Raw genomic sequence first — 24609 nt, forward strand, 5'->3', positions numbered from 1 at the left:
AATGAATAATGCTGCTTTTGAACATTTATGTATAAGTTTTTGTGTAGACATACATTTTTACTCTTCTTGGATAAATAGTCATTTACAGATGCAAAATTCCCTTGAAATGCTTTAGCCGCATTGCATAAATTTTGATGTGTAGAGTTTTTGTTTCTACTCATCTTAATGCATATTCTGATTTCTCTGTGATTATCTTCTTTGCTTATTTGTTTATTTAGGATCGTGTTGTTTAATTTCCACATATTTGTAATTTCCCAAATTTCCTTGTAACTGATTTCTAATTTCATTCCATTGCAGTTAGAAAACATACTTTGTATAATTCCAGCTCTTTTAAATTTATTGAGGCTTATTTTACAGTGTTACATATGGTCTATCCTGAAGAGTGTTTCATGTACACATGAGAAGAATGTGCATTTTTTGGTAGGGTAGAGTGTTCTATAGATATCAGAAAGGTCTAGTTGCTTTACAGTTTAAAGCTTCCACTTTGTAGTTATTCTATCCATTACTGAAGATGAAGTACTAAAGTCTTCTACCGCTATTGTCAGATTGTCTATTTCTCTCTTCGTTTCTGTCAAAATTTGTTTTATATATTTTGGGTCTATGTTTTTAGGTACATATGTGTTTTTAATTGTTTTGTCTTCTTGGTGGATTGACTCTTATCATTATGAAAGGTCTTTTTTCTGTCCTTAGTAACAATTTTTATTTTAACATTAACATAACAAAACATAATATAGCATAACATTATATAACAATATATAGCCGCCCATCTCTCTTTGGTTATTATTTGCATGTTATATTTATTTTCATAATTTTACTTTCAAGCTATTTACTTCTTAAATCTAAAATATTTATTTCTTATAGACTGCAGATAGTTGCATATTTTTTCCCATTTTTCCAATCTCTTTTGTTTGGAATGTTTAATCTAATTAAGTTTAATGTAATTATTGATAAGGTAGGTTTTATGTCTGCCATTTTCTTATATATTTTTAAATATCATTTTTTAAATTTATTGATTCTTCCATTACTACATTTGCTAAGTTAGATAGGTATTTTCTAGTGTACCATTTTAATTATCTTCTTTCTTTTATTATTATTTTTTTAAGTTATGTTTTCATTGGTTGCTAGGATTAATACCAGCTTAATTTTAATAATATATATGCTCCAATATACTTTCACTCTCTCCTCCCTTCTTCGTGGTATTATTGCCATACAAATTACATTTTTATATGTTATAATTCTCTTTAACCCAATTTAACAACTATTGCCTCATTAAGAAGTCTTTTAAATCAGATAAGAGAATAAAATAATAACAAGCTAAAATACATTCTTACCGTGCTTGTATTTACCCATGTAGTTACTTTTCTGGTGCTGTTTATTTACACCTGTGGGTCTGGGTTACTGTCTCATGGTCTTTCACTTCACCTAACGGACTTACATTAGTTTTTTTCATAGGTCGGGTCCTCTAGTGATGAATTCTCTCAGTTTTGTTTATCCAGGAATATTTCGAATTGTCTCTTATTTTTGAAGAATAGTTTTGCTAGATATAGAATTCTTTTTTTTTTTTTTCAGTACTTTGGATATGTCATCCCATAGCCTTCTGGTCTTCATAGTTTGTGATGAGAAGTTAGCTGTTAATCTTACTGAGTTTCCCTTGTATGTGGTGAGTCATTTCTCTCTTGCTGCTTTTGAGACTCTTTGTCTTTTGACAGTTTGAATATCATGTGTCTAGATGTGTAATTCTTGAATTTATCCTACCTGCAGTTCATTAAGCTTTTCAGTTATGTAAATTAATGTTTTTTTGGTCAAATTTGGGAAGTTTGAGGCCACTATTTCCTGAAATATTCTCTGTGCCTCTTTCTTATCTCTTCTTTTTTCTAGAACTCCCGCTATGTATGTTGCTACATTTGATGGTATTCCATAGGTTTCAGAGACTCTATTCATGTTTCTTCATTAGTTTTTATCTTTTCTTCCAACTTGGATCACTTCAACCAACTTATTTTCATAGATGCTGATTCTTTTTTCTGCCTGCCTGAATCTAATGTTGAGCTCCTGCACTGAATTTTTAATTTTAGTTATCGTACTTTTCAACTCCAAAATTTTATTTGGTTATTTTGTAATTTCCATCTTTATTAGTGTTCTGTATTTGATGAGACATTTTTCTCACATACTACTTTAATTTTTAGATATTCTTTCCTTTAATTCTTTAAATATATTTTTTAATGATTGATTTATTGTTTTTGTCTAGTGAATCCAACATCTGTATTTCCTCAGGAATTTTTTATTTATTTTTTTCCCTTGTATATGGACCACACTTTCACGTTTTTTGCATGTCTTATAATTTTTTTGTTTTAAAGTAGACATTTTAAATAATATAATATGGCAATTCTTGATCTCAGCTATCCCCCTATGGTTTGCTCTTATTGTAGTTTGTTGTTGTTGTTATTGTTTCTTTTTTGTTTGTTTGTTTTAAAGTGACTATTCTGGATTAATTCTGAAAAAAATCTATATTTCTTGTAGCCACTGAAGTCTCTAGACACTGAGATTGAAACCTCCGATAGCTTAGTGGTCAGTTAATTATTGGACAGAAATATCCTTAAATGCTTTGAACAAATAAGTCTCCCTCCCTTTGCTGATGCTTTTTCTGCATGCCTTCAGTGTTCCAACTATTCACAACTCGGCTTAGTCTTCACTTCCTGCTTGTACAGATGCTCATGGTCAACCAGAGGTGAGAGATTAGGGTCTTCTCAAATATTTTCTCATCTTGCCCACAGTCCTGCACATGTGTACAGCCTTCAAGATCCACAGGAATTATATCAGAACTTCTTAAAGTTTTCTATGGGTATGAGCTAGCTTCTTGTTTGCCTGACTAGTTTCACTATTTCAAACAGCTGCAAGATTAAATAATCATCATTGATTGTTTTTAATAAATACCCTGATGATATGACTTGCCTTACTTAAGTAGCTGTAAGTCAGGTCATATAAAGGAAAACCTAGTAAATGGGGCTTTGACAGAGAGCTTCCAGACAGGTCGAATAGTGACAGCTCTCAAGGAATGGGGCTTTTTAAAAAGACATTCACACCCTTTCTTCTTCCTCCAGTAACTGCTGGGGCTTCTCATCTTCATAGCTATCATTGTTTTAATGCATCTGGCTTTTAAGGTTAATACAGAGCTGGGGAGAGGGTGATGAGGTTAGAATAAGTTAAAATGCGACACAGTTTACTATTCTTATTTATAGCCAGCTATTTTTTTTCTTGAACCCGTGTTTCTTGGGTTATTGTGAGCCATTGATTAACTTCTAGAGTTATGAAAATGCTAATTTTGACAATATTTGCCAGTGTTCTTATTGTTCTTATGGAGTAATGGGGCTTTGGACTTCAGATTTCTACTATTTCATAAATACTTCTCTCCCTTTATGTCTTTGTGATAAAATCCACTTTACTGTAAAAATTATGTGTGTTTATTCTACTATTTTTGTTCATAGTCTACATTTGTTTTATTATTTAGTAACAATGGATTTAGCATTTTCTACTAGTGGAAGATCAGGTAGTAAGACACACCAGAAGGAAAGCTATTCTTGGTTAAGGCCATCTTTCTTTTAAATCCCCATATGATCAGCAGTCTGTTTCATTTCAGTCTAAAGCAAGATCCATTGGTTATGTTTGTATTTATGTTGTGTAATCAATAGCTAGCACTCTGGACCTTCTTGAATTTGAAAAATGACTTCTCAGAAATGTAGATATCATTTTGAACCCTTTATTGCTCTTTGTACAGCATAATGACATTGTTACATTTGTGCCATTCTAGCCATTAATAAGAGCTTCAATATTTCCTACCTTGTGTTTTTTTTTTTTTCTTATAGTCACCTGTGTAAATAGCTCAAGTAGTCAGGCTTGTCCACATTTTTCAGATGCTAAATTTTGGCTCAATGGAGTTAAGTGACTTTCCACGGAACAACCAGTAAGTGGACACTAACTAGTAAAGAGTTGAAGCCAAGTCCCCTAAGTTAAAGTTTGGAGGCCTCTTTATCATGCCATCCAATGTCCTCGACTCCAGGTATCATGAAGTTTCAGATTTTATTTAGTTCAAACATTCCAATGCTTAAAGTATCCATATCGCCTTCAATATCTTCATAAGCACCTAAAATAAGGGGGAGGAAGAGGTCAGTCCATAACCATTTCCAATAAAAATGTGTTTACAAAGGAAGGCTGAAGATAGATACGTTGGATTTTGGTGAGGAGGAGGCTATGGAAGAGGAGTGTAAGACTCAACTTTCGCTCAAATTTAAAAAACAACTCTAAATGAAGGTCTGCAAACTTATACTGTTTCTAGTAATTTAGCAAACATTTACTGAGTGCTGAATATGTGTCCAAAGCTATACAAAAGCCTCTACAAAAGACAGAGATGACACAATTAATAATTATGTATATCTCTTGAGTATAGTAATTTTCTCTATTTTGCTCAATTCTGTATACCCAGATCCCTAGAATATTTGCAGATCTTAGTACATATGGCTACTCAATATTTATAAAATTAATCAATTAACTAATAATAATTTCAAATGTTTTTTTAATGCCTATAAAAACATTAAATGGGACAACAGAATACAGAGAGCTATAGTATATTAGAAAATTGAGAAAGTATTGAACAACCTTGTTGTCAGAGGTTAGGATAGTCAACATTTATTTTTTGAAACCTACTTGAGAAACCACCTCGGAGAAAACTGCTGACTCAGCAGCTTCATTTATACTGTCAGATCACAGGGAATCCCGGAATGTCCTTTCTTGTTCCCTGAAGTAGAATGACAGGGATAAATATCAAACCTACTGTAGTCCATTGCTAATGTCTCCCGTCACCATCAACCAAGGGACTAAATGGACATTTCTTTCTAAGCTGTACGTTGTAAACTATATTCAGGTTACTTTTATATTAATTTTCTTAAGGAGAACAAAGTGGCTTCTAGAACATAATGATTAGCAAAATTATATAAATTAGCATAATCTAGACTTTAACCCTTAGAAAATAAAGTGATATTGGTTCATTAAACATATACTGTCAATATATCCTCATTTCTTCTGTGGACATGGATATAAGACTGACTCGTAAAGAAAGATTCAATGCATGTGCTTTAGTAGAACAAGCATAAACATAAGGTCAGGTCACAGGTATTATGTATGTGACCTACAGTAAGTTATTCGAGGCCCACAGACCTCAGTGTTTCCATTTTCCTTTTGGGATGATAAAATCTACCCACTTGGCAGTTGTAAGGATTAGAAACATATACAGAATATCAGAACAATAATGGCGAGCAGTAACTGGTAGCTACTAGATTATTGTTATTACTATGGATTCCTCTTGAAATTAATTTGCAAATCCTCCTCTGTCATTTCTGTGGACAAAGATATAAAGACATTACCAATAATTATCAATGTATTGTCATTAGTACTCTCTTCAGCAAAATGAGATATTTAATCCTTTCTTTGATTCTGATGAGCAAAGTTTGTTACATAGGACTTAATTTTCAGAGATGATTAGGACCATCACTAGTAACATACTAAGTGACTAATTAAGGATTAATATAAGAAGTGTGTTGGGGTTTACTGAGACTTTTAACTCAGCTTTGTGTTAAGAGGTCTGACAGCTATATAATGTTTCGACACTGTTACAAGATGTCTCCTATACATACAAACATATCAATTGTTGGAATTCTTGCAATCTTCAAGAATTATGATTTTTTTATCAATATATTAATACCATCGTCTTGAATCGATCATGGTTTTCAATTGTTACTTCTTGATTCCTTAAAATGCAAATTATTGTTAATTTAATTTTTCCCATTATTATATTTATGGTTAGCCCTTCAAGGCCAAGTGATGAATATTTATACATTTGAGCTTTTTGTTTTCAATAATTACATTTTTTAACATGTAGGCTCCAGAGTTTTGAATCATCTATACCGTTCGTCTTAGATTGCGTTCCCCAGAAATGGACTTTGGGAAAAAGTTTGTGTTAAAGTGATGTATTAGGCAGTGTTCCCAGGAAAAACACGAGGTGGGTGAAGAAAGGCACGATGAAGAGAAGGAGGTAATACACTTTTTAACACACCCTTCCCTAGACCGACGAAGATCATCTCATTGATAACCACAAGCACTATTGCTTAGTTTAGCTTTGAAAATAGCTACTACCTTAAATCACACAACAAATTCATTCCCCAGATAGTTGGAAGAGTAGGTTTTGAATGGCTTTTTTCAGATTTCCTCTGTGCCCAAAGCAAGAAACAGCATGAGGATTATGCACAGTGAATGAGACCAAAAAAAAAAAGAAAAAAGAAATAAAAGATCTCAAAGGTTTCTAAAATGCATATGTTGGCAACATAAAAACATTAGCTTGTCTTTCAAACAACTGTCAGACTCCCAAACCTCTCCTGCTTATACTCCTTGCCTTTCCAAACCCAAGTACGCCATTTATAAGAGGAATGATTTTAATCTAGGTGATTTTCATATACGGTGCAGTTATCCTGGTTAGATTTCAGTCTAGATAATTACTTCTTCTCTTCCTCACACCCCGTGTTGCTTGCATGCTAAGTGGCATTCTTCTTTCCTTTTCGACCAATTGCTCCTAGGCACCACGGGGAGATGGCAAACAGCTAAAGGGATCTACCCCCAGAGATGGTTCGCATCAGCGGTCGGAGTGCTGTCCCAGTACCGCTTGTCTATCAACTTGTTCAAATGTTAACGCATTTGGCATCCTTCAGGAAGCAAAGCTTGAGAGAAGAGACAATCCTATTATTACTCTGATAGCCTCCGTAAATTTGCAGCACAATTCTAATTAGAATGGAGGTAATATCGTCGGTTAAAGAGTGACAGACCTCTGCTGAGAGGCTGGTTAATGTTAAGGACTTTCTCAATGTCAAGTATTTTCATTGAAAATCTATAATAAAATTAGCCTTACTTCTAAAGTGCCAAACATATCATACATCTATGCAGTATTAAGCAATTCTAAGCTAGGCAGAGGGGCATTGAAATGGTCACCAAATGCCCCCAACAGTTTAATTAAAAGAAATGTGTATTAGCATAAAATCAAAACCATCTTGCTTTTTATGAAGAAGACACCATTGTAAATGAGAATAACAGAGTTCAGACAAAATGATTTCGGAGGAAACACATTCCAACTGGTGTTCTCCACTAACGGTTGCTCTCTAGACAAATCTCTTACTTTACAAATAATTCAATGCTTCATCTTTTAAGGAAAAAAATCACTTTCCTTCCATACTCTCTTATAATTTCCTGGTTTATATTTGTGCCCCTCCCCCACCCCCCTCTAGCTCCCAAAGTCCTTTAGGGACACTAGTCTACCTAAAATAAGTGCAGTAAGTTGGGTTGAAGGAAGAGATAAAATATTTGAATTTCAGTAGAAAATATTTGACTTCTTCAAAGGAAAGGTACTTAAATTTACTTCTCACACTAAAAATCACTGGAGGAAAAGGAAATAAAGTGCCTTTTCCATTCGTAACAAGAGAAATGGTAGAGAAAGAATTTCAGAAGCACACATATTTATTGCTATTAGAGAAACTGTACATGCTCTTCAGACATTTCCTTGTCCTATGGCCTCCCTGGATCCAAACGAAACCCGGAGAAAACAGAAGCCCATCTAGCTCACAGACTCTTAGTAAATATTATGCTCTCTGGGTACCATTAGTGGTTCAGTAACAAGGACTGTGATGTCTGTACCCACATCACAAGTATAATCTTTCCTCCAAACTTAAGGACATTTCTACTTTATGTATCTCTCTCCAATCACTACTCAATTTGCCTCTCTCTCTCCACACACACACACAGTAGGACCAACACCCCCCCCAACAAATAACTAGGGCTGTCGATGGGAAAATGCAAAGTTGACATTGTTCTTTGGGGCATCTTTGTCATGCCCTTTTCTTCTGATACCCGACGCTGATAGAGACATCTGGGTGTTGTTAATTCTTGGTTCCCAAGTTTTTCACAAACTTTTGGTCAAGAAAGGGAAGGTACAGAATGTTTCTTGGCCCAATCCCAAGACCAAATGCCTCCAGGAAGCTCTTTTCCTTAGAGAAGGTAGTGATGATGTTAGAAAAGGCTTTGGGCTAGAAAGCCAAAGGGAGCCAAAGTAGGCCAAAAGCAGATGTAGAACCCAAAAACTGTAGCTGAGTATTAAGAGGTATCTACAATTATTTCTAATTAGCAAGTCAGGAAACCAAGACTTATAAAAGTTAAGTAACTTGCTCAAGTTCACCCAGCTGGCAAGTGTTGGCATCAGGACAAAGCCCAGATCTCTGATTCCAAATGGTGTGTCCTATAAAGTCCATGCTGCAAATAAGCTCCCAGTGTAACCGAATTATAAACTGTGCTTTGCCGTCACAGATTGAGTTCTATTAGAAGCCAAATGGATAAATGGTCTATGACTTGCATCACGAGGAGTGGGTGGCACAAAACATTTCGAGATTCACTCTGTAGGACCTAATTGCTCATCACTTGATAGTATACCAAGAGGACATTCTTCTCTCCTCTCCTCTGTGACTCCCTGTTCACTTTTGTCTTCTTCCAGTTTCTAAAATATATTTATGCTACCTTTAATCTGTTTATATGAACTATAATATTTTATTAGTCTTTAAAGATAGATTTTTGTAAACACATGCAAGGTATTCTTTCTATCTCCGCAAGCTTTAGCGAAGCATTTTGAGCCAATATGCATACCCATGTAAGATATTTGGGGGTTATAATTAATTTGAGGTAATGAGATTTTTGTCATTCTAAAATGGACGCTTTAATGACTACACTTCTAGACTAACCTGTGTACTTCACATATGAGGAAAGAAAGGCCCATGAGGTTTGTTCCAAGTGGCAATGGTAATTAATGACAAACCCAGATGGAAGACTCTTAGTTCTGAACTTTCAATTCTGATTATTTCATAACGAAACAATTCTCTGTGTAACGTATTCCTGACTTATTCAATGTTTTAACCATATGTGTAAAGCTCAGTTTAAGCAGTTTCAGTTAAATCCACTACACTACAGTATTTTGACATCAGAAGGAATGTCTGATTTTTCTTCAGTCCCCATAACTTGCCTTAGTGCCTAACACACAGGCAAAAGATTCAAAAATATGTATGTTGAGGAAATGAATGATCAAATAGGTTTTTAAATAAAGAATGTTTTTTAAACAGATAAAAATTAGAGTAAGCTTTTCTTAGGATATCTTTTTAAAAATCTTTCCCTTTATAGAGTTAGGGTATAAAGCCCTAACCAAAATAAAATGATCTCTCCTAAAATTAAAACACTATATTTCAGATTCAGCTACACAGAATGTTAATAAGAAAATTCTTTGTTTACAGATATTTGGTGATGATAAATATCTTCTGTAAACTTTGCTAAGACTTCTTTATCGATGACTAAATCTGTGATTTTTTCCAATGTTTAACGGTGCCCAAGTTGATTCTAAATTGAAAGAACAGACAGAAGTTCAAGTGGGTTGTAAACTTGGCAAAAACATGTTCTCCCAAGAAAAAAAGAATTCAGCCTCAAAATCTGTTACTGTGCATGCATCTTCTGGTTTTCCTTTCATAAGAGCAAAGTCCAGAAAAAGAATCATAACATCACATAAAGCAATAGATTACATTTTGTGTGACTAAAGACCTTAAGATTGCTTGTTTGAAATGAGACCACCGCCTCACTCCTTTTAAAGGAGTTACGCAATCATGCTTTACGTTCGGGTGTATAACCTCATGTCCTGAGCACCGCCACTGATAACATTTTTAATTGTCATCACCGATCTAGTGCTACTAGGTGGACATCAATTTTTCTAACACAGTATTGTTCGCATTTTACTCTCTGTATATCCGTGGTTGTCCTCTTCTCTCGGTGTCATGCTTCCCTTCGCTATCACGAATATCACGGAGAGGGATGCAGCTGCCTGATTCGCTTTCCCTGTTGTAGTGATTCAGGATTTCTCCTGAATAGCTTTTAGCATTTGGGTCTCAACAGTTTTCACATGTCTGGCTCCGAAGAAGGAGCCAGTGCTGCTAGAGCCCCAGATAAAGGGACTTAGTTTTAAATGTGCCCAAAGAGTCTTATCATAAAGGCAGTTTTACTCTTTGGAAGCGCTAATGACGTTCTCGGGGTTCATTCTGAGAACATTAGCTCGTGAACTTCTGGAGAGGAGAGACGCAGACATGGTCTTATTCATCATGTATCCCCTTAATCTAGCACATTGCCTAACACGCGGTAAGAACTCAACAGGTAAATGTTTGTGGAGTGAATAAACGAATATAACAAACTTTCTTCTAGAAGGTGGCTAGTCATAAGTTTTAAGATTATTTTATTCCATTGTATAGAAGGCGTACCTTGTGAATTACGTGTTTCTAAAACACATATGTTGGGGAAGGCGTTCTGTGGTATTTTTCATTGTCAGAAAATGAAATTAAAGGACGTTCTTAGGATTTCTCTTTACCACGTATTTTATCCTTAATCTGTGGCTTTGTCCACTAGACAAGCTCCTTAAATGCTGGACAGTGTCTTTCAATTCTCCCCATTATCCATCCGATGCCTGGCACAGGGTAGCCAATCGTTGTTAAATGAATGAATTAAAATATATATAAAATAATTGTTTTCAGAATTTAAAATGACTTAGAAGCAGTAAAATAAATAAATAAATAACATTAGTAGTGCCACAAAATAAAAAAGTGCCAAGAAGATATTCTTTAGAGAATCATTAACATGAACAGGACCAAGAGATTAAAGTGATTAAACATGGAAGGCAGCGCCCCAAATCTTTCCTCCAAGCTTGAATGCGTTGAAGTTTCTGAAAGCTCAAACCTCCTTTTTATTAAAAAGCAAATTAATCAGAATTAAAATAAAAAGATGCAATGCTATGTGAAAACTAGGTTAACCATGGCGAGGCGTTTGTAGTTGTCTAGTTGATTGTACTAGGTGCATCACTCAGGCAGGAAAGAGAGAGCATCCACAGAGGGTTTAACTGAAAAGAACTTTGAAAAGTAACTATTTACTGAGGTGGGCCGGATTCAAGTTGCCAATAGGAAGCACCACAAGGCTACCAAGAGTAGAAAGCCGTGATCACCCATAGGTCCGAAAACACAGAGAGAAAGAAGCATGTTCTCGAAGCCTGCTGAAAGTTGAAGCCTTCGAAGAGAAATGCCTCACCGTGAGCTTTTACCACGAAGAATCGCAGCTGTTTTTAACAAGTCCCCTGAGGAGATGGTGGTGAATGAATACACCATGCTCTTTCTCCAGCCCTTCCTTCTCCTGTTTCTACTGGCACTTCCTGTTGACTGAATGAACACAGGTGAAAACCTGGAGCGCAGACAAGGCAGAGAACGACTGTGCTGGGGACAAAGGAGGCGAAGAAGAGGAAACGGAGAACAACCAACACTCAGCTACCTTCCCTGAGAGCTCCCTTTTGTCTCCGATGCAGCCACGAGTCCTATAGCTGTCCCCTGGAATTCAGCTCGATGAAAATCGTAAGCCTGATTCTTGATGGAAATCTTAGTTCTCCAGCTTAGTGACTCCAAAAATTTTTTTTTGCCTTTTTCATCCTACATTATTTCTTTTGATAAAGTAGTCTGCCATGTGTAAGGACTGCTATTGCCTCTTACATTCTGAGCCTGTGGCGTAACCACCTGCCAATCAAGCAGTTGACTGAAGCAGGGAGGTTTGCTCCTAGACAGCTTTGCAAGAGAAAAAACATGTGGACTGGTCGTCTCTAAAACTACGGTAATTGAATCAGTACAGAAATTTAAAGCTCCAAAGAAATTGGCATTTAAGAATTTGCAATCCACCTATTATCTCAAATGGTGATGCGGATATGGCTCATTTTGCTCTGGAAACCTCTATTTTTAAATATGAGATTAGCATTGACTCTAAATTACATTTTTCCAAGACAGTGAATGCAGGCTTGCAATTAAAAATGGGATCTGTGCCCCTTTTATGGTATCAGAAATATCTAATAAGTATCTACGTAGACAAAGAAGGTGTGTGTTTTGAAATAATACAATCTTTATAGAGTCATACAAATGTTGTTTGGGGGCATGATTCTGCATGCCCAAACCCCTGACTACTTTATGACCCTTCTCCAGGCACACTGGCCTTAAGGTAGTGTGTTCATGTGACGATTTTTAAGACAATGGTATTGAAAAGATGCCAGAGGAAGCATTGTGAATGATGTATTTAAAAATACAATCATCATACAATGGAACCAATAGGGAAAGTTCTTCATGATCACTTACCTCTCAATATATATTCTCTTATCAGATGCCAGAAGACAGTGGGTGCTCACAGTTGGGTTTTAAAGTGGAAATTTCAGGTCAAGAATTCTATACCCTTTTGGGTTGCCATATATTTGTGAAGCAATATTTCAGATAAGCAAAGTCTCAGGAAGTAGAGCACTTGTCTTTGCTTTCTGAGAAAGAAATGTCAGTGGTCCACACCAGCCTACCGGATGAGGAAGCTATGTTTACGAGGACAGGAAGACAACATCTCAGGAATTAAATCATGCAAGCATAATGCAAATATCATGAAATTCTTAAAAGAGAAGGAACATGAAAATAATTTAATAACCTTCCGGATCTAAAATCCTAGATCGCATCATAGAAAACTAAATGGAGAAGATAATAAAATTGTCAACAAATACCGATTCTGCGGGGAGCCTCTTGAAATTGTTCAATTCTTGATTTGGTAATTGCAATTTGAAATATGCTTGAGTTTTTAAAGTTACCACTAATTAAATTTTAAAACACTTTATACCATCTGAATTACCAACGGGAAAAAGCAATCCAAAAGAATATAGGCCACTTGGCAAAAGAATAAACATTGAAAATTAACTATATTAATAATACCGCCAAATATTGAGGCCAGGCACGGCGATAAGTGTTTCCCATTCTCCTTTAATCCTCATTTAAGTCTCTGAGATTGCTGTTTTTATGATGCTGTTCAATATCAGGTCTGCTCAAATGTGAAGTTACGGCCTTTATTAATACAATGGTAGGATAACAAAGACAGATTATAAGTTGTTTCATTGGTTAGCATTAGCCATTAGTAATGTTGGACGGATAAATATTGAGGCCAAATCCCAGGTCGGCGGGAAAAACTCTCATAGACCTTTCGTGATGCCTATTTTCCGAACAATGGGGAGGGTTTTCATCAAGTGTGCCCCATATGTACTACATCATGTACAGTTATAAAAAGAGGTAACAGTTAGAAACAATGAAACTAAATGCATATCTTATGAAGATGATTATAGATGGAAATAAATACATCTAACAAAGGACTCAAAGATTATTTTAAAGTGTTATCCACATTTAAAATAAAGAATTAAAAGTTAAAAAGCAGAAGAAATGAAAAAAATATACCAAAAATTGTGCCCATGCAAACAATAGGAGAACAGGAGCGACAGCATTACTATTAAATAAAGCAAAATTCAAGAAAAAATGCATACGAAAATTCATGAAACAAGTCTACCGCTATGACAAGAGGCAGGAACATAGACTTTTCCCTTTTTAGAGAATATAGAATGAAAATAAATAATTCGATGACATTAGAAAATGCTTTTTAAAATATTACTATTAACTCAAGGGTAGGACTCCTGAAATCGCAATAACTATTGAAAAAATTAATAGTAGCCAAATAATTTTATCTTTTAAGATATACCATGGTCAGTGTTTTATGGCTGACTTCTTATAAAATTTTAAAGAAGTGATACTACATCTGCTTAAGAGCATAAAGAGAGAGAGAGAGAGAGAGAGAAACCTATCCAGTTATATTTGTCAAAGCAGCACAATCATGATACAAAAATTTTGAAAACATAAGTGCATGTGCTCACAAACACACCCATGTGCACGCAAATAAATTAAAGGAATTTTTATAATCACAATATATTATGTGAAGAGGAGCAGAACACAAACTGTGTATGTCATGATGATTTTACAAAACACACAGATACGCATGCACGAAGAAAATGTACTGGATTAAAATACATAGAAATATATGTAATGTTCCTGTATGATTAGATTTGTATGATTTTTATTTTCTAGTTTTTCATTTTTCAAATTTTCCTCACCACTATGTATAACTTCTATAATGCTGACGATGATATTGAGCCAAATAGAAGTTAATTATAGAGAAGTAACTTTTTTTAATGATGTAAAGTTATTCTAAGGAACAAAGGAGAAACTGCGAAACCTGGAGCAATAAACAAAAGGAAGGGAGGGAGGAAAGGAGGAAGGAAGGAAGGAAAGAAGGAAAAAGGAAAAATTCTCAGGTTGTAAAAGAGATTGAAACAAAAACGTCATCAGGGCACTAATGGAAGTTATCAAAACGTTGTGTCAATGTTTATAGGAGAGAAATTTTGTAACCTTTACAGGACAGAAATCTCTCTGCTCAAATCTTCTGACATAGAGGGGAAAATGAATTGCTTCAGGAATATTTGCCACAGTCATGAATATTCTCAGCTTTTCTTCAGTTCTAGCAACCAAGTCAAGAAAAATAAAAGCCCTGTGAGGGCAGGACCTTTGTTGACACTGTCCATGGAGTTTCTAGAACAGTGTAGGACCCCTCGGGGACCCAGCGAACATTCGTTCGAGGAAAGAGTGGGGTTTTGCATAGAGCAGCCCCAGGCTCTGCCTCTGTTACCTGTTCTCTCCATAATATTAAGAGCGACTTGGCCCACAGCCAGAATGGTTCCAAAGCCAGAGATAACATGAATAGACTTCAGGATGAAGATGAAAATTATCCTTGACAGGACGCAACCATGGTCCCAAATTAGCCAGATCAAATTTCACAAAAATGCAAACTCGATCAGTCATTTAGTTTTCAAAACATGTATTTCTTGATGTCAAAATAGAGACCGACCTCAGTATGACCCAGCTCAGGGAACACTGCTTCTGTCTAGTCTGACGCAGCCTTAGGCTGTGTGTACAGAAGCCAGAAAAGACCTCCTCTGTTCCACGCTAGGCCGAACACATCTCAACCTCTGAATCCAGTTCTGGTGCCAGATTTTACAGCAGACATTGTTAAGAGCTTTTTTTCAAGAGTGCAAGACACAGATGGCCCAGAGACCCCGCCCTGTGAGGGCTAGTTTAAAGGATCCGGGGAGATTTAAGCTGGAGAGAAAAGGCCTGGCAAGTACAAGAGTGTGGTTTTGGGGGAGAAGGGGTTAGAGGGCTCCATGGAGCAGAACTGTGACAAGCAAACAGGAAACACTAAAGCAGATGAGGCTTAATATAAAGAAGCGTTTCTCGAACGGGATGCCATGCTCCGATGACATGGGATGAGTTCATGTCACCACAAGCGTGTAAGCACTGGCTAGATGGCCATGTATAAGGAATGTTCTGGAAGAGAGACTGGGTGGACTTGACTGTGGCCCCACAGAGAGGTTTTGTTTGTTCTACAAAACATTGAAAATGAATTTTTAAAAATACCTTTGGGGAAACACACACTCTCAAATCCAGACAACCCCGACCGTTTGCTCCCCGTTGTCCAAAACCCAGCTTCTTCCCGTACTTAATGCCACCTGCCCAACTCCTGCAGACGTCTGAGTTAGCATTATCTGTAATGTCCGGCCCGGTTCAAGGGCGATTGTTGCTCGTGTGACTCAGTTTCACCACAGAGTAGTCACAGAATGTTCTACCATTGGGGGACAGAAGACAGAGGAAGCTGGCCAAGAAATGGGTCAAGTAGAACAACAGCAAAGGAAAGATGGAGACGGTAAACCCCACGCAGTCCAAGGTCGAAGCGCTTCCCTTGCTCGGCACGACGCTAGTGTGCATCGCGTCCCGAAAGACCCCTTTTCTTTTCTCCCTTCACTCACTCATTTATGTTCCAGGGCTACAGGCTTTCTCCCCACCGAGCCTCTGGGAACTCAAACTAAAGTGTGAAACTTGCCCCGCAGGAGTCAGAGGCTTTTACCAGCCCCGCTCAGAAAAGCCGCCCTCGCGGTTGACTTCTCCTGCGGGGTTAGCCACGCCCCGGGCTCCGGGCAGCGCCGCGGGCTCCTCTGCGCCGTGCTTGGTGTGATGCTGCCACCTCGCGATTGTTCGCGCAAAGTGCCCGAGGCATCTGTCTCTTCCCCGGCAGAAATGTTTCCAAAGGCGGAAGAGCCAGCCAGTCCTTCCCAGGCAGGGTCCCCCCTGAACTGGCAGGGTGAAAGCCAACTCTGTGAAGAGAGTCCTGTGCCGAAAAGGTAATTTCTAATAAACGTCAATACTCATAACTGGATTCATTAATGACATTTAGTATTAATAGCGATCGTGTTCTAATAGATAAGACGTTCTGCAGCAAAAATGTATGTGTGTAATTATATCACCTTTTCCATGTGCATAAAGTCTTCCTGTAGATATTATTGGATATGACCCTCATCGCAACTCTTTCTCCCACCCTCCTCTGCCAACGTCAGCTGGCTCAGTCTTTCCAGACTCTTAGTTCTGTTTCCTCAACTTGGGGAGTAGGCAGGTTCTGCCTGGATTTACTCTCCCTGTGCTGTGGCCTGTAAACACTCTCAAGGCAGGAAGCTGGGTGACCATGGGTCTTACATTATTCATTCCTGCCTCTCAGGGACCACTGTCTTTAATTATCTGAAACCATATTTTCAAATACTTCTTGTAACCATATTTTCATATACTTTGTCCAGTTTTTTAGTTGTCTTTGGTGAGGAAAAATCTAGTTTCTATTACTAGAAGCAGAAGTCTTATCTGACTAGTAAATATTTTCCATAATTTACCTTTAACTCTGTAATAAGAGGTAACACACATTGTTTCCTCACAGCTTAACTCAAATCTCCTCCATCTCTCTAGGATTCAGCTACTAAAAACTTACATCCTCTGAGTTTTAACCTTTCATTTTATTTGAAGCAAATTAATGGATATAGGGTTTATAAGTTTTAATTCTACAAAGCTAAGCTTCTTCCTAATGATATTGACTTTAGGGCAGGGTTGTTGGGATCTGGGTTGGGTGGACCACCTCTGGAGCCATGTCTCCACCAGCTGTCTCTGCTCAGATATGTGGGCAGTTAAGGCTGGTCGGTGGCAACCTGATGGATGAGGGCCTGCGGCCCTTGTTAGCTGGGCTGTCCGCGAAGGATGCACCTACGAAACATAAGCAGAGGCTGGATCGCTTCTTTGTTTTTTCCTTTGCACTCTTCTACAGCAGCTGGTTCTTCAAGCAAAGGCAACTTCCGTATCTCTCACTTCAGTAGCAGACATACAAGCATCACATCCACTGACCGTTAGACCCACCCCCCAGACCCAGTCTTTTCTTCCAAGACAAATAAGGCTCCTCCTTCTGTGTCTTGTATTATAAGGAGGCTGCATCCCAACCAGCCTCCTCCCAGGAGACTTCCTATTCTAGCCCATACTGTAGCTGGAAGCATTTCTCATTATAGAAGAGGAAAAAAACAATCCTACGATTTAATCTTTAGCAGATTGACCCCTTAGTAGCTAACCATTTCCCCATCCCCCTAACATAACCTACTATTTATGTCAGAATTTACAGACAGATTTAGAATTTAAAGGCGCTCATGTTTTCAGAGTCGTTAGCTGCCCACACGTAAACATCGTTCTTTCTCGGCCCCTTCCAGCCCCCTGGTATGACAAGAGCAGCATTCTAAAACCTGAGCATGGACTGGTAGTCACATACATAGTCTATATGGGTCAGTAATTGGTTCTTAGCCAGCATTAGTAAAAAGAAGAAGAATATATATGTCTTAGTCCACCTGGACTGCTGTAACAGAATACCAAAGACTGAGTGGCGTAGAAACAACAGATATTTTATATCCATGGTTCTGAAGTCTAGAAGTCTAAGATCGAGGTGCCAACAGATTCGGTGTCTGGTGAGGACCCACTGCCTGGTCCACAGATGGTCATCCTCCGGCCGTGTCCATGGCGGGAAGGGCAAGAGAGCTCTCGGGATTCGCTTTCGTAAAGGCACTAATCCCATTAATAAGAGCTCAGACCTCATTACCACATAACCTCCCAAAGGCCCCACCTGCAATATTATCACCTTGAGAGTTAGAATTTCAACATTTAAACTTAGGAGGGACACAAATATTCAGTTCATTGCAATATGTATACACAATCAGATATATAAATTCGGGGTTTGATCGTTTGTTAATGTGATATTGAGGGCGCGTGCATTTCCTTCTGGGATTTCTTCCCCTGAGTAAAGATGCAGCTCACGATCATCTCGTCATTTAATTTTATGACATGTCAGTTCTTCTTCCTTCGTTTCATGTTTTACTCCACGTACGAGAAAACCAGTGACGCGATTTTACATGGAGTCTCTGACATTCGAGGGGGGAAAAAAAATCCCCGGCATTGCCTGACGCACGTCCACTTCCGCGCAGTGGCCGTTCACTGAGGACCGACGCGCGTTGGCCCAGAGAGGGTTCAATCGCGGTCTTGTTGTCAGTCTGTTTTCACTCCGCTCACCCCAGGCCTCTTCACCTCCCTCCCCAGGTGCCACGGTGACCCGAGCCAACAGCTGCCAGTCCGACAGCAGTGGGTTCCTGGAGGAGCCCCCGGAGCCTCCGCCCCTGCAGGTAGGGGGCCCCCACAGGGCTGGCGCAGGATGGAAGGAAGTATAAGTTTACGCTGAGCTGCCTCAGTTGGGAAGGAAAACCAGTGCTTAGGAGACACACGCCACAGGCCCCCGGGGGACAGGGGACAACGGAGTCACACGGCACAAGGTGCAGGAAAGCTCGGCATCCCTTTTCCTTTCATCTTCTTTGGATGTTAACAGAGAAACCGAGCCTCATGGGAAGAAGGTCCCCGTCAAAGTAGTAAGCCAACAGAAAACTGAGTTCCTAACCCTTCTCTCCTGACTCCTAGGCCGGGGCTATGATAAGGAAAAAAACCAAAGCACTTCCGAAACCCGGAGCCTCCCCCACCTTCCTGACGCATCTGCCTTTCTCCCCATGTCTTCCGCAGCTACCTCCCTTGCCAGGCAGCCAGGGTCCCACTGAGAATGGATGTCTGAAGCCAGGGGGTCACAGCCAGCACTCAGTGTCAGCCCAGGACTGCCAGCCAGAGTCAGACGAGTCTGCTTTCAAGAGTGTTGTGAGCACAGCTTTTTCAAGTCAAGACTGGAATGTCTTGGAAGAAAAGGCCTCAGCATCTGTGGTGGAGAAGGAGTCTCAGTTTGAGGCCGTGGAGGGACCACCAGAACTGTTGACCCCAGACACAGCCACCATTGGGGGAGAACAGCCAAGGAGAGACGGCCGTCTGAGGCCGCAGCTGCCTGGGCCCCAAACTGAACATGAGGACGGTGTAGGCATGGTTACCTCCGAACAGGATCGTCTACTCAGGTTTATAATGACTTGTCCCACAGACGTGAAGGACGGGTTTGTGGGGCCTGAGGGAGTTGGGGAAAGGTGTGTGCAAAGCCACCACCGTGAGTCTCCAAGATCACCTGGAACTGGTCATGTTCAAGGCCAGCTCCTTCCCATTGACCTTGAGGCCCCAGGAGGAGCAGAACCCAGTAAACTCTGTTCCGACATCAACGACACCTTACCGACATGGGAAGGTTTACCATGGCGTGTCCCCGAGCCCGGTAAAGTCACGCCCCATACAGCTGACCTTATTCAAGCATCCGACAAGTCCATCCCCCACCTAGATGAGCTGTCTGGGGGTGCTACTCCCCAAGAGAAGCCGAGGTGCAGTGTTCTTGGTCAAACACCACCTGGGGCAGAATCTGGGATGGGAAACCTCCCTCCAAATGCTGACGTGAACACTGTTAGCTCCAAGTCAGTGACAGTCCAGATGTCCCCCAATCTGGCTTTGGCTGCTCAGACTGCTGTGACTTCGGGGGCTGACTCTAGAGGAACAACTTTCGAATGCACTGTGTATGACCCTGTCGCCACAACAGAACCAGAACTGGGGACAGAGGCGAGACAGCTCGCTGACGTTTCTGTTCATATTTATCGATGTGAGCCCAGGTCCCAGCATCACCGTTCAGCTCCAAGTTACAGGGCACAGCCCCTCACCAAATCTGTCTCTCTGGACGCAGGCTTCCCTAGAATCTACCCCGTGGACAGCTGCCACGCCGCACCCACCCACTGCTGCCACTGTTACCATCACCGCCCCCACCGCCCCGCGGAGAGACAGAGCCCCAGCCCTGTGCCGTCAGCCCATGGCCATCGCCTGTGCTCGCACGGTCATCTGGAAGCCCGGTTCATGAAGGCTTTGAAAGTCCTTCAGGACGCTGCAGTGAGGGAGCTGTGCTCTGTAAGTAGTCACCTCTGTAAAGGCGGGGAGAATAATAAGGCATCATCCTTATCATCATCACTGGTATTAATTAAGAGACTTTAAATGCTCTAAGGCAGTAGTTTTCAATTAGAAGTAATTTGCCCCTCGTTGACATTTGGCAACGTTTGGAGCATTCCGGGTTGTCACAATTGAGGTGGGTGCTACTATCTTTAGCGAGTGGAGGCCAGGATGCTGCTAAACATCCTATGATACACGGGACAGCCCCCACCACAAGGAGTAATCTGGCCCAAACTGTTGACAGTGTCAAGGTTGAAAAACTCAGCTCTAAGGGAATAAACATTTACTTGACCACATAGTTCACGCTGAAAAATGTTAGCGATAAGCGATAGCTGGAAGAGGTGATATTTTAAGAGGCTGGAAAAAAACGATTAAATCCTATAATTAGGTACTCCAATTTCCATGATGAAAACCAGGTTGTTGGTCTAACCTATCCTGAAAAAAAAGGATTACTTTTCTAATTTGCATTTTAAGATAAGCTTTGCAAGGATATATAAATTAAACCACATTTAGTTTTATATCTTGTTAAAATAATGAAGTATAAAAAATGAAAATTGTGTTAAAAACTTCAGAAGAAATGGTCCTTTTAGACATACCCAATGTCATTCATTTAGTCTAAATGTTGCAGGTATTTATTTCAAAATAATATACTATCAATCACGTCACCACTCTTAAAAACAATATAAATTACTTAATGAGTACGTTAAAAGAAATAACCAACATGTATCCATAGACTAAGGAGTTAGAAGTCTATCACATCACATTGTCTTTGGGAAGCACTATCACTTAATTTATTAATATTATAATCAAATATCTATGGAAACAGCTGTATATTGATGATCAATTAGCCTATCAGTTATTCAGATGTATGACTACAAATGGAACAAAGAGGAAAGGATAATTCAGCCTCCCAGGCACAAAACGAAACTCATCCTACCTAATGAGGTTATTTGGTGTGGTTGAGCCGACTATGACAAGTCAGCACAGACAAACGAGACACCTGAGTCCAGAGTGACTCTGTCATTCAAAAGGTGGGCCTGACGACAGGTGCCAGGGAGATGCCTACTCCATCAGGCAAACCGTGCCATCCAGAAAAAAAAAAAAGAGGACAAAATAGTCCTTTTTCTTTTTTTCTTGCCTAAGTTTTCCTTTTTTTCTATACCTGTTCTAGTGTTAAAACGTTTTTTAGTGTTTCGAAATGGCCAGAAGGTGGCACCGTTTGAGAATCTTCCATACCATTCCCTCCTGAGAGCTGCACACCCACAGAGGTTCCTACCTCCCCGCCTCTACACCAACGGATCGCGAAACCCAAAATAGCTAAATAAAACATAAAATTCAGTGTTTATAATGTTCAGTCTACTTGAGCACCATATTTCCATGTCCTTGGCCTCAGTGTCCCTAGAACATGGTCACTTTGTAAGAATCTACTAGGACCACTCGGTCGACTCACTTCTAAGGGACAAATAACTTCCCTTTGTGGCCAGCCACACTGTAGTCTCTGCTGTGACTCAGTTATGAGAAAAGAAATGAACCAAGGTTTGCCATCTGACTGCCATTTTTGGACCTTGGACAAGTTAGTTAACCATTCTGTGTCAGAACACTTTATAAAAGAAGTCCTTCATGGTCTCTAAGATCTTTCCTGGTTTTAGAAGCCATAATTGTCATCACCTTTCAAGCACTCTTTCCAACATCAATCATGCCTCAAACTACTTCTCTAACTGATTCAAATGCACGCACACTGAAGCTAAAGTAATTGGAGACTTTTGCTGTACAAAATATGTTCTTTGGTATAAAAATTAGAGGATAGAATCAAAACCAAACTCTCCAGAACCAAGATGATGGAGAGTTATTAATATAAAAAACTACATTCTTGGAAAACGTTCCATTATGACAATTCCAGTAAAAATAGCCATCAGTCTGCCAGGATCATGGCTGTTGGGTTTTTGAAAGGGTACGAAATCTGGAACTTCTTAGAAACAGGGCTGAAAGGAATTAACATAGCGGTTAGATTGGTTTCCATGGAAGGAGGAAGACGAAAAGTCTTTAAAAGGCCTGACTATGAAGTCGATTTCCTTTAAAAAGCTTCCCGTAAGCCCCACATCATGCTCTCTACTTCCATCTGATTGCTAGCCTATCTGCAAGGGATACTGGGAAATGTAGTTTTTTTTTGTTTTAGGAGATACATTGTTCTCCTAAGATATTGGAATTTAGTTTGTAAGAATGAAGAGGAGAAAGACAGTGGGTAGGCAACTGGCAGCCTCTGCTACACTAATCAGGAAGGGCTTCTAAACCCTTGGACCTTATAGAGAGAACATGAGGCTCCAACTAGCATTGATATCACTCGAGGTCAGATGGGTAGAGATGCTGGGGTTTTGGATTATGGATCTATTTAAAGCATGATCCAACCTGGACTAGAAAACAAGGGCTCTCTGGTAAGAACTCAGCAAATCAGCAGAGTGCCTGATAAGTGGACTAGGCTTGGTAGCTGCAAGAAAGTATTCAAATAAGGAAGCCAAGACAAAAGAAAGTCATACAGAGAAAGTAAAATTTAAAGAATAATTCACATCGCAAGCAATGAGGAGCAGGATTAGGAGGATAAACAGTTTAATTCTAGATTCCAATGCATGGATGCATGGGTGCCTATCCATGCATGCCTCACTCTGAACGGGCTTGTTAGCTGGCTGGGGATGATCCTGCTGATGTCAGCCACCAGGGACTGTGGTTAAGCTGAGCTAAGGTTAATAAAAAATATTCTAAGCAGACTTTCTCTGTTCAGTGTTATTGAGATTCAGAGTGAGGCAGGACTCAGAAACAAAGTTAAATGAGATAGAGCCAACGTTTCTAAACACAAGCCCACACTCTGGCCCTTCCCTCCTCCCTTCTGCTGTCTACATCCCCCAATCCCTACCTCACGGAGTCCTCCAGACTGCCTTCCTGTTTCCAGGGCGTCATGTCTGCAAGGGTCATCCAATGATTTCTGCCCTCCAGTCCCAACCAAGTACTGCCTCTAAGTTGCTCAGAGAAGCCAAAGGCTGCCTTCTCCCTGGTCTCTTTCCCCACACATTAGAAGTAGGGTACACCCGTGAACCCAAGCGGGATGGCAGGCTCCGCCATGGTGAATTCTCGCAGTGAATCAGAAAGGACTTCCTTCTCAGCTCTTTCTAATTGTTCTTAGTGCTCAGTCCACGAGATGGAAGCAATGAAGATGCTATGCCAGAGTTTCCGGGAGCATTTAGAGGAAATCGAGCCACCCCTTGTAGGGCAGCAGGCACTCTTTTCCAGGGATGTGTCAGAAGAGGAGAGGTAATTATCCAAGGGAGCCATAAAAGTAAGTAGCAGCCCACCTACCTGGAGCAAAGAAAGGTAATCAGGGCAGGAGAGCTGAGCACTGGGGAGCAGGGCTACTGAGAAATTGGCCAGTGTTTCCTTTGCTTTCATGTTCTTGCTCTTGCTTTCTCATTGGGAGTTTGCGAGAGCCATTTGCTAGATAATAACACCACTGTTTAAGGCGGGGTGTCTGAGGTCAGAAGGTGAGCTGCAGCTGGGAGGAGGGGGTTGGGCTCATCAAATGCAAATGTCAGGGTTTATTAGAGTTTCAAAAATCTGCATTATTTTCACACAGATTAAGAGTATGTGTCCAGAAGTGGATTAGTAGTTGCTTGAAGTTGAGAGGTAGAAATAGGGATTCACTGCAAAGGGGTGTGAGGGTCGTTGGGGAGAAGGAAGTGTTTCAAAAATGCATGGCGATAGTCACACAACCTAGCAAATTTACTAAAAATCATTGAGTTGTACTCTTAAAATAGGTAAACTTCATGGTATGTAAATTATTCTGCAATAAATTTAAAAAAAAAATTAACAAGAGTTCTATATAAAAAACAAAAGAGAGAAAGGAAAAGAAAAAAGACCTGCCCTAGTAACAGACCTATGTCTGAAACTGATACAAATAAAGAAGGCGACATTCTCTTGTAAGAGCTATCAAAGGAGCGACCTACATTTTGAGAAGAGCCATGGAAGACAGAACCATATTTTCTATTGTTTATTTGCAGGAAGGAGGCTGAGCAACTGCAAACTTTACGCGAGGCCCTGCGGCAGCAGGTGGAGGAGCTCGAGTTTCAGTTGGGAGACCGGGCTCGCCAAATCCGAGAAGAAGGGACTCAATTGGTATGAGGCGCCGGGGTGGGGAGTGTGACTGTATCCTGCCCACCCCAGGAGGGCCTCACTAAATGAGAAACCTGATTGTGAAGTCATTTCAGAGTCTAGGGTTATGTACCGACACCATTCTTTTAAGGATAAAGAAATTGAAGCCCGGAAA

The 24609-nt window shown here is 39.7% G+C and overlaps 1 protein-coding gene across 4 annotated transcripts in view; it reads left to right on the top strand.

Annotated features, from left to right (window-relative positions):
* ITPRID1 (ITPR interacting domain containing 1) overlaps positions 1–24609 on the top strand; it is a 94497-nt gene that overhangs the window by 65801 nt on the left and 4087 nt on the right. For all 4 annotated transcript variants that reach the window (XM_036230465.1, XM_036230462.1, XM_036230463.1 and 1 more), the window contains exons 10-13: positions 18492–18574; positions 18963–20258; positions 23473–23600; positions 24344–24458. In XM_036230465.1, coding sequence (XP_036086358.1) covers positions 18492–18574; positions 18963–20258; positions 23473–23600; positions 24344–24458 — 1622 coding nt within the window. The remainder of the gene's footprint in view (positions 1–18491; positions 18575–18962; positions 20259–23472; positions 23601–24343; positions 24459–24609) is intronic.

This window comes from Rousettus aegyptiacus, unplaced genomic scaffold, assembly GCF_014176215.1.
Source record: "Rousettus aegyptiacus isolate mRouAeg1 unplaced genomic scaffold, mRouAeg1.p scaffold_m13_p_13, whole genome shotgun sequence".
NCBI lineage: Eukaryota > Metazoa > Chordata > Mammalia > Chiroptera > Pteropodidae > Rousettus > Rousettus aegyptiacus.